This window comes from Tuber melanosporum (genome assembly GCF_000151645.1).
Source record: "Tuber melanosporum whole genome shotgun sequence assembly, scaffold_41, strain Mel28".
Taxonomy (NCBI): domain Eukaryota; kingdom Fungi; phylum Ascomycota; class Pezizomycetes; order Pezizales; family Tuberaceae; genus Tuber; species Tuber melanosporum.
In genome coordinates, this window is record NW_003299086.1 from 368,359 (window position 1) to 379,157 (window position 10,799).

The 10,799-nt window shown below is 43.2% G+C and overlaps 1 protein-coding gene; it reads right to left on the minus strand.

Annotated features, from left to right (window-relative positions):
- Positions 1–275: 275 nt before the first annotated feature.
- GSTUM_00008041001 (uncharacterized protein) lies at positions 276–1,512 on the minus strand. XM_002839816.2 has 2 exons: positions 851–1,512; positions 276–794 (listed from the first exon to the last, which is right to left on the minus strand). The coding sequence occupies exons 1-2, from the start codon at positions 1,131–1,133 to the stop codon at positions 436–438; spliced, it is 642 nt and encodes a 213-aa protein (XP_002839862.1). The 5' UTR covers positions 1,134–1,512; the 3' UTR covers positions 276–435.
- Between the last annotated feature and the right edge of the window lie 9,287 nt (positions 1,513–10,799).

Genomic DNA, 10,799 nt, shown 5'->3' on the forward strand with positions numbered 1-10,799 from the left:
AAAGGCTTGGTTGGGGAGGTTGGGTTGGTGGTGGTGGTGGTGGTGGTGGTGGTGGTGGTGGTGGTGGTGGTCGTTGGGCACAGCCTCGTTTTGAGAAAGCACTTTGCTGTGCCGTACCTTATCACATTCCAGGTTGCTTGAATAATATGATTCACCAGGTGTGGAGGTACAGTACGGCAGGTATTGAGGCTTTCCCTTGCCGTCGTCGTGACCAACTCATTGGCAAGGTTTTAATTTGAGCAGTTCGATGTCACTTGCTTCACATGATAATACACTTTTGCATAAAAAAATTTCCAAGTGGTATTATTTTCCCCAATTATTTCGAAATCTCGAATACGACTGTCTAAAAAAAAACTACTAAACTTCGGAGAGATACGATACTAATTCTGTACAAACAATCACCGCCCCCCAACACGGAAACCCCCCCCCCCGTCCTTAGAAAACCATGGTGAGAACACCCATCACCACTGCCCCGATCAACATCGCTCCCCCAATGTGCAAATTATCGCCAGAATTGGACGACGTGGCCCCACCACTGCCAGTAGATTCGGATGGGGCACTGCTCCCCTCCGAATCGGTCTTGCTCGGTGCCGATCCTCCCGAGGCTGTACCGGTAGCTCCTCCAGACTTCGTAGCCCCAGTAGTGGTGGCAGTCTGAGTCCCAGAGCTACGACCAGTGGAGGTTCTGTTCCCACCGCGAGTAGAGGAAACTGTCGCGTTATTAGCGCCCGAGGAAGGTGAAGGACCTCCTGTCCAGAAGTAAACCGAGAAGAATTGTCCGGAATTGCTTCCACCTGTTGTTCCCTATTAGCATTAACCCTGAGGGATTAGAGGGATGAGGGTGAGGTACAAGCCAACTCCGGAGCACCAGGGCAAGGAGAATCACACGAGGCATCCGGGGCTCGATCTTCGTCGCGTGGCGGAGTGGTACCGCAGTAGCATTCATTGGTCCTGGTCAGCGCTCCGATGGGCGCGTTGCCAGCGTCAGTGCAAGCCTCGGCACAGCTGGGGCGCTGTGAATCCACCCGGATGAGGCCGCCCGCCGTGCGGTAGCAACCGGCATAGCGGGGAGCTTGAGCAGCGACCGAAGTGAGAAAGGGGAGGAGGGTTGCGGCGAGGATGAGAATCTTCATTATTACTATTATTATTTTTCTTTTCGAAGGATTATAAGAGTCGTTGCGGGGAGGGGGAGGTGAGTGCGAGGGAGAGAGACTGCAAAGTCAATGTCGAAATGGAATGGACATGGGCGATAGCCTCGACTTTATATAGTCTACCTCGTTGGCAGAAAAGAAGGTTAAGCTCTGGTTGGGGAAGGGGCCATAAACCATAGCAAGGATGGATAATCGGGAACTGGTCGTGTGTAACGTGTGATTTAGGAAGTTGGCGGAAGCTGATTACCAGATACGGGAGGGTGGTGGTTGGTGGGGCTGTATATTCGGGCTGAACTCGAGTGCTAGCACTGTCCCAGTCCGGGACCTAGTACTCGTACTTGTACTTGTACTCGAGTACACCTACCTTCCCCAAGGACTCGCGAAAGTAAGGGTGGCAAGAGCCTGGTACAGCACTTGTAGCATTGTTCTTTCTTCGCCAATGTTTTTTCGTGGGCGAGTTGGAGTGCGTGAGTGATCAACATAGCGATAAAAAGGCTTGGCCGGTGGAGAACACAACCTGGCTGTGTTACAATGGTTGTCTCCGTTGGTGAAAACGAACTGCTAGGGGTATTCCTGGATCTGCGCAAGCCATCAATAACAGACCTGGAAACTGCCGCCAATCGGTTGAGCAGGCGAGAGCGTAACCGCCATAAATAACCAAAAGGGCAAAGCGATCCTGTAAATTACCGTGAGCAAAAAGGCATGGTGGCTGCCTTGAAGTGAGATTGTGGAGTGATCTATGTGGAGGACAATGCTTGGACGAGCACGCTGGCTGGCACGCGCAGCCGAGAAAGAGAAAAAAAAAAAAAAAAGAGTTTGCGTGTCCTGGTTCATCAGACATCACTCGGTACTGCATCCTTAGTTTTTGTTGGGGGCTATCGCATCCTCTCTCATTGGGTTAGGGGAAGTGGTTAATTTGGAAGTTGTGGCTCTTGGTAATTTGTACTCTATTTCGCTCACTCGACGACACCTCTCGAGTGTTCGGATATCGCGACTCTCGAGGAAATTTGTTTTTGTCTTGCTTTGGATATTTACTCGAGTGGCCTTCGAAGGGTTGTCTGGGGCAAGGGGGTCGGGTAGTAGTAATTTCGTTCGGGCGTCCCTCTGAAGACGCCCTTCGAGTTTGGTCCTTGAGATGTCTATACGAATCCGAATTCTGTCGCCAAGCCAATACCAAGCCTAGTCGCTCTCTTCATCCAACCGCTACAGGATAGCGAGAGGTGAATTTTCAAGGAATTTGATGTTGATTGGGCTTTAATAACTAGTCATTTATTATTCGCGTTCTAGCAGACCTCACGGTGAAGCTTAATGAACAAAAAAAATGAAAAAACAGTATAACCAAAACAAGAAGGGAAGAAAGAAACCAAGAACTTTCCAAGAAATAAGAATCTACGAACGGAATGGTATAGTACTGTACTGTACTCGGGTGTAAGAGTATCTGGGGCCCAGTTACACAGCGATTCTTTGCTAGGCCTAGGCTTCTCTGCCAGGTAAACAATACTCCATTACCACCGTTCCACAGAAAGAGACTATCTGGCATCTTGGTTGTTCTATATTACTTAAGTATGGCTCTTGGACATAAGTCATCATCGTCAGTCAGGTCGGGTGCCACTGAAAACACATCAAAATCAGCGAAATTTAACACCAACTAAATCCTCACTGACTCAAGAACCTCAATACTAACTATTACCACCAAAATATAGCTACAGGTAGCCAGTAATCTGGAGATTGGATTCATGTCTCTTTATCTGCAATTAATTGGGAATTGGCCATTCCACAAGAAGGAGAGTGGCTCAAGGTTTTTAAATATTTGTATTAAGCTTCAAAAATTTTATGGAGACCTACAGAAAAACGTGACTTGTTTTGAAAATTTCTATTTTCATAGCCTGACTAATGATGTAAGACGGATCTGATTTCACTGAAAGTAAGTTGTTGTGAAATCTATTTCAGGACCAATTACTTGAAATCAAATCAAAATAGCCATTGTTGCATTGTTACAAAAACAACTGCGTTTGGTATGAAGATAGCAAATGATCACTTTTGTTATGGTATTGTACTAAAGTACCAGGTCAAATCGTTTCGTCCAGCAATGCAATCACAACTCCACTACCACTATAAATATACAACCTAGGCAACCACAACTACCCAGAATGAAGTGAAAATTTAGTTAGAGATTCAATAGAAAATTCTCATGTAAAATGATAGAATAAAAAAATCAATACTTTGTATACTATCCCTTTGCATCTAAAACAGCGGCCACTCTTTTAGGCATAGACTCCCACAGGCTTTCCAAAAAATCTCCCTCTATATCTTGAGTCTAAACCTTATTAAAAGCTTCTGCTAAATGTCTTCTACCAGTTTCTGGACCACTCTTAGTCTTATGAATGTCAGGAAAGCTCTGGTGTAGCTTTTCTTTTACCCTCTTCCAACAGTGCTTAACAGGATTGAGATCAGGGAAATTGGGTGGCCATTCCTTGATCTGTATATTGTTTTCCTCAAACCAAGCCATAGTATCCTTTGCAGTATATATCTTTGCACCATCCTGCTGAAATATAGGATCCCCAACTGTGTCCTCCACCTCCTGCCAGGTATCAACTAAACCATCTTCCAAAACTCCAATATATACAAATCTGTTCATACTCTTCTCAAAAATGGGAATCAGAGGACCTTTATTTTTAGCCCAAATAGAAGCTCATACTATCAGCTTTATCTCAGGACCTTTTATAACTTCATGAATGGAGTCCTTGTACCACTTTTCCTCAGGTATTTTGAATATCCAAATACTCTTAGAATCTTTGGACATTTCAACCATGCATTTATCACTGAAGATGACACCCTCAAAATCCTCCTTTATCCAATCCTTATATTCTATATTCCAGGCTAATCTCTTAACAGCATGCTCATCGTCCAGAAGAGCTCTCTTCCTTACTCTCTACTTCTTTATATTGACTGCTGCTAAAGCTTTCTTGACAGTACTCAGAGAGGCATATTATACAACATCTTTGTCCAATTCTAATAGAGTTTGGTGGCATGCCTTCTTGGACCCTCTGGCTAGGTAGCAGCAGGTTCTGTTATCAATAATTTTGTATCTTCCTGGTGTTGGAAGGCATTTCTCATCACTTCTCTTTTGATAGCACTTATGAAAACTGAAAACTGTACTCTTTAAACAGTTTAAAGAGAATTCTTTTTTTTTTTTCAGAGCAACAATTTGCCCTTTCTCAAAGTCTGAAAGATGGCCAGTCTTTTCAGAAGGCATTGTTGTTAAGGGGTAGTTGATCAGTAGGATGGGGTTTGTTGAGGTGCTGTTCAGTTACTACTGATCGGATAAAACAATTTCCCCTAGTACTGTACAACCATGATAAATTAATAAGTTGCCACTGAAATCAAGTATCGTAGCAGAAAGTAACATGAGAGTACAATATACACAAAGTTCAGTATTGTAAAACTATATAAGATGAACATTTTAAAGTAATTACATTTCATAATAATTTGAAATAGAGTTAAATCAATTTTAGTCAATACCTAAATATCTTAAGCCATTCTGTTAAAAGGTGAGTATTTTTCTCAGTTAATATAATTATAGGATTTGACCTTCAAGTGTTTTATTTCTTTTCATCCTACGGATATACTAGTACCTATGAGTAAAGAAAAATAAAACTTCTTTAAATACTTACTATCATACCTAGGTAGTACATTCTATAGTATAACCTCCATTAACTCTACTCTTTGATGTTTCCAAGTCTCTAAAATTTCTATCCCTCAGAGAGGATTGATTTTGTTCTATGGACTTTCCCTCTTTGTGTTCTAGGATTCTCATATGTACTCTTTTCTGACTTTAAAAGTCCCTAAATTCTAGTGTCTGTTTGCATGAAAAATTTTCAATGTTACTATCTATGAAATACTTCCTACAGAACAGAGAAAATTGGTCAGATTTTTTAAAGATAAATATCAGAAGTGTGAGATGAAGCAAAAAGAAGTGAGAGAGAACCACTCAAGTTGTGGGTAGTTGTCTCCCTGCACTTGTTCTGAAAAGAAAAGAGATAATACTTCTCAATCAATATGCCAAACTACTAGGAATACTGGGATCCGATACCTATGAACCATCCTAGGTAGGGTAACTCAACTTGGAATTAGAATTCCTTGTCTCCAACACCCCACTCCAGTCCCCTTATTGGGCCCGTACATCATCATAGATATCTATCTTTGTTATATCCTGTCACTATATGGCCACAGAATTGAAGGTGTCAGAATAACACTGTATACGTCGTTGTCGTCCTTGTGACTGGATCCTGTTTATGGGATATATGAGAGGGGACCTTCAGCTAGGTCTGAAATGTGGAACGGAGTATATCTGTTAAATGCTCTAAGAGCTACTAGACTTCAAAGATGTGACATCTGTGGTATGAGCCTTAACTAAAGGGACGTTTTCACATAAAGATATGGTATCGAATATTAAAGGAACTCAACAAGAAGCTAATACATTCACATCTACCCTATGATAACTGGAAGAGTCTAGAACTTTGAGGAACACTACCACAGAAGCTAATAGACTTCATGGAGTATTACAACTGGGTTCAAGAATGCACTGTAGTTACGGGAATGGTTCTCAATACAAGAATTGTGATTAAAGTCCTGTTACCCAGAGCAACCAAGATTTGCTGACAGAGGGATGATTATCTGTCAATCTGGTAGAATATCTTCCTGTGAATTAGTAGGAAGTTATTTGGAAGATATCCGATGGTTGGATACAGAGCATGAGGATTTGAAGTCAGGTGACTTAGGAAGGTTATAATTACGACTACCTCCGCAGATACAACCCGTAGATGAAGCTGATCATTTCATCAATGATTGAGACAATTTTGGCCAACTCCTTTTTACTTGAGAACTGGGCCACAAGTCTAAAGACTCAGATAATTGGGAAATTACTATTGGGGGCAGTGTAGTTCCTAGTTAGCAATATTGTAATTAACGAAGAGAGTGTAGTGATTTTTAGGGTCTCCAGGTTAGGCTTCGTTATGGGCCCCGTTTCTCAGGAGCGGGGACAAAGTAACCTCGGTTAATCTCATTAGCTGGGAAAAGAAATCAGCCAAATTAGACTAAAACTGACGGAGCTAGAGCTATTTGAAGTTATTTAACTTCAACAAGCTAAAACTCACTCAGTTTTTGTCCGATTTGGATGGTTTTTCTTTTAACTTGAAGTTAATAACCCTGCCTTGGCACCCCATTCATCGGAAATGGGGCCCCGTAACTAATACTACTCCAGGGATTTACACCTTTAGAGAATACCCAACATTACGCGTTATAATCAGAGAGGTACATAGTTGTATAATAGATAGATGTAGTCTGCGAACATTCAGATGTGGAATATAAATATTGAAGTGCCTTCCAAGCATTTAGACATCATCAAGGGATGGAGAAGAGACCTTAATAATATAATATTGTTCTTAGAATTCTATTCTACTTTACTCATTTTACTTCACTCTTAGTAGTCGTAAATGAAATGAGTTTATTTTGAGCCTTCCTAGACAATCTCTGTCTACAGAAATGAATCTTGGTTGGTCTAGACAACTCTGAGTCTATACTGGTTGTCTCTGCCTAACACAAATGCTTATGTGATTTCCACAAACATTACTTAACGCTTACTTGCAAATGAAAAAGACATCTAAATGAAGCACAAAAACCTCACCAATCTTGCAGAGTTTGAGCTATGCAAGGAAAGCTTTTCACCAAATGATGGAAAGTCACCAACCAATGTATCATCCACAATTAGCTACAGAGTGAACGGCAAAACTATTACTAATATCCTTGTGAAAGGATATAATTATTGGGTAAATATGACTAGAGTAGAGATAACCAAATAGAGGATAAGTAGTGTTAAGCTACTACCAATTCAGTAAATGCTTGTATTATCGGTTCTACAGTGTGAAGGCCAAGGTATGTGAATAAAATAATTGTTTTCTTACTCTTCTACATAAACTCAAATTCTAAGAAGAATTTTTAAATTGAAAACTAAATTATATAATAGGAATTATTCTTACAGAGGAGTGTATTTACAACTGGTACAGGTACTCGGTTAATTGGTTTCGTTTTAGGTTTATTTTAAGTATCGCTCTGATACTTGGTTTGTTTTAAGTATTATTTGATACTTGGTTTAGTTTTATGTTTTGTTTTAAGTATTGCTTTAATACTTTGTTCTGTTTTATGTTTTGTTTTAAGTATTATTTTGATACTGAAGTAGTTTTACCAAAGTATATCGCTTGATACCTTTGATTAGTTTTGTTCATCCTAGACAAGAACAGATTTGTATATTTAAAGACTGCGGGATTCCACGTTAGAAAAGGCAGAATTCAACAGAGAGTATTTCAATATACCTGGTCAAACGATTACTCCTTTGTTTTCTCAGTATATCTTCGAAGCCTGCGTTAGTTCTCAGCTCTCACCTTGTCTCTGGTAGAGCAGGCCACCCGCCAACTATTATACCTATTACCGATAACGTGATTATCATCTTGCAAACATGTTATACTATTTGAACAAAGGCAATTCTGTTTTATGAACTAGAAAATATTCAAGAGCCCAATAGACTGAAATCGAGCCATGAATGCTTTTTGAAGTTCAAAATGTATACTGGGCTTTATCAATTCTACTTCTAGAGAGAGTCTAGTTCTGTTAACATGAGTGATCATGCTGAACGTATCAATCAAATTGATGAGGCCTGTAATAACTAGGCCAACGAGAACAGATATAATTTTGATGAAACTAGTCTCTTTTATTACATGCTACTCTCAATAGGTCTTGCTCTCATACAAACTCATAGGTGTCACAAATTGGATTGTAACAAGGCAGATTAAGGAGATAGAACAAAGGTTTTCACATGACTTGTATTTATGAGTCACAGGAGTTTATTGTTATGCGATGACTCACAGTTGTGAGTTATATGATGTTATGACTTTCGCGCATGACTCACATTTGTGAGTCATGAGTTTCATGTATGTGACATATTTAGCATACATGACTTGCTATAAAGTTTATGATTGGTTTAGGTATGTTGCGCAGTTGACTCAGGATGAGTCAACTAAGGGTTTTATATGACTCATGATTATGAGTCATAGGATATGGTGACGCGAAGGTATGAGTAACGCAGGGTTAGGGTTGAGTGAGGTGTCTGTATAAATAGCGAGGTCCAGGGACTTCCGATACAACACGCTCCGTCGCTCCTATTTTCCTCCCACTCTCCTCTGCCCCCCCGATGGTTCCTGCCTAGGGGCACGGTTAACTCCTCCATCCTCTCCCGCCTTTGCCTCGCGTGTCTCTTGTCTGCTTGATGGGGGAGTTATCTGGGCTCGCCCAGTAGTCCTGTCTTGCTAATAGGGGTTAGCTTAGCTTTGGCACGGTTGGCTTCCTCGCTTCGTTTCCGGTCAGCATTGGCAGTGGTGGACGTCTTTCTCCCCACTTGCACGATTCCTTTTGGGGAACGACTCGGCTAGTAACTTCGGGGTCTGGCTCGCGGTGAGATTCGACCATACCCTCCTAGTCGCTCGGTTCAAGTAGGGTCCCCTTCCTCCCCTTGCCCTTCGATTTCCTTACCGCCGCTGGTGGGATCCCTTCCACTAAGTGACGCTATCTCTCAGAGAACAAGGGACTACATGAGAGACGCGGTAATATGGCAACGGTTTGGTTTAGTTGGGTCTATACTGGGGCCTTGGGCCCTTCCTCCGTTTTTCTCTTTGGTCGCATCAGCTGGTACCCTACTACTGTCGGCTGGTATCCTACTACTGCACCCTCTTTTGCTGCTTCGGGCAACTCCTTCGGCCCTCCCCGACGGACGGCTTGGGGCTCTCCTTCTGCCACTACTTCCTGCTTACAGGGGGCGCTCCTTCCTTTTGGTTTCTCCTGCTTGCGACCGTGGGCTATATGCCTAAGACATACATTTATGTCACCTATATGGTGTGCCTATTCGTTATTTTGACTTCACGGGTGTGGTCTGTCCCACAGGTGGGGCTGGGAATCTGGTTGTTGTAGGCGAGAGATGGGTTTCGGCCCTTGGTTTTGGGGTTTCCTTGGTTTGGGTATTCTCTTGTTCTGTAGGAGGTGTACTGTCGGGATGGGGGTGTTACCTTGCTTTGAAGGATGGGCTTCTGGGCTTCCTGTCATTACTGTTTGTAGATAGCCATGTGGGAGACTTGCGGGGGAGTTTTTTAAACTGAGGACTAGTTGGGTATCGGTGGCTCTAGGTGAGACCCCTCCGCATTCAAGTCGTGGGACCTTTGGGTTGGGCACCCGGCTTTCGGTGTTAGCCTTTCTGAGGTCACGGTTTTTGTTCTGGCTGCTTGAGAACAAGGCGGGGAGGAGGAGAGGGTCTCCATAGAGCGAGCTGGCCGGATCCTCGGGCCTTACTTTATGTAGAACCGGAGAAATAAAAGGATAAAAGAAAAAAAAAGAAAAAAAAAAGGACTTCTGATACAAGCTGACAATTCCTCCTAAACGTTCGGGTTAAGTAATACCCACCGCCACCCCGATATGCCTACATACCCACACTATCGCCCCACCCCTTCATGGGACTGGGGAAATTTCTGGCGGGTCGTATCCACCAAATGAGGTCCGGGAAAGGTTACCTGGCCGCCCACCGCTCCTGGAGAGACCCAGACGCCCCTGACACCTGCCCTTACTGCAAGAAGGAGCCTGAATCTTTCCACCATGCCATTCTAGCCTGCCCCTCACACGCCAGAGCCTGAGACACCCACCTCCTGGGGGTCAAGTGCCTGGACAAAGGGGAGCCCATTTGGATGTCGCCGGCGCTGCTTCATAGCCTGGCTGCATACATTTCCGCCACTTCGACTGGCTTTCCCCCGGACATGCCTGCATTCAGAGACCCCTCTATAAGGGCCTGCCCAGCTGGGCGCCCCCCCACCTCACTCAGCTCCTCCTCCTCGACCTAGCTTGTGGGCGTTAGCTTTCTCTAGTTAGTTTCCTTGTTTGTAGGATTTTCCCTTATGTTTAGTTCGAATGTTTCCCTTTATAGTTAGCTGTTTACCCGCTGTGCGATATGGGTTGTTCGCGCTTATTGGAGGCCTTGGTTTGGTTTCTTTTGTTTTGTTTGCTTTGGGATTAAGGTTTTGTTTACGCCATAGCTGCCGCTGCATGCGAGTTCTTGTACCTAAACAATAAATACATGATTATAAAAAAAAAGAAAGGACTACCAATACAACCTCCCAGGGGTCGAGTGCCTGGATGAGGGGGAGCCAATCTGGACGACACCAGCATTGCTTCACGGCCTCGCTGCATATATCTCCGCCACTTCCACCGGTTTGCCCCCGGACATGCCTGGTTTCAGAGATCCCCCCTCCGGGGCCTGCCCCATCGGGTTCCCCACATCCCCACTTGGCTCTTCCTCCTCGGGCTAGGCCCGGTTTGTTAGCATACTTATTTGTTTTCCTTGCTTGTAGGATTTCCTTAGTTTAGTTTGAGTGTTTCCCTTTATAGTTAGCTGTTTACGCGCTTTGCGATATGGGTTGTTTGTGCTTGTTGGAGGCACTGGTTTGGTTTCTTTTGTTTTGTTTGTTTTGGGATTATGGTTTTGTTTACACCATAGCTAGCGCTGCATGCGAGTTCTTGTACCTAAACAATGAATACATGATTATAAAAAAAAAA

What these genes read in the sequence shown, in the direction of transcription:
- GSTUM_00008041001 (XM_002839816.2), bottom strand. Translation starts at nt 1,133, where the DNA reads ATGAAGATTCTCATCCTCGCCGCAACCCTCCTCCCCTTTCTCACTTCG. An exon ending in TGGTGCTCCGGAGTTGGCTT is followed by an intron (nt 795 to 850) that starts GTACCTCACCCT and finishes AGGGAACAACAG; the next exon opens with GTGGAAGCAATTCCGGACAA.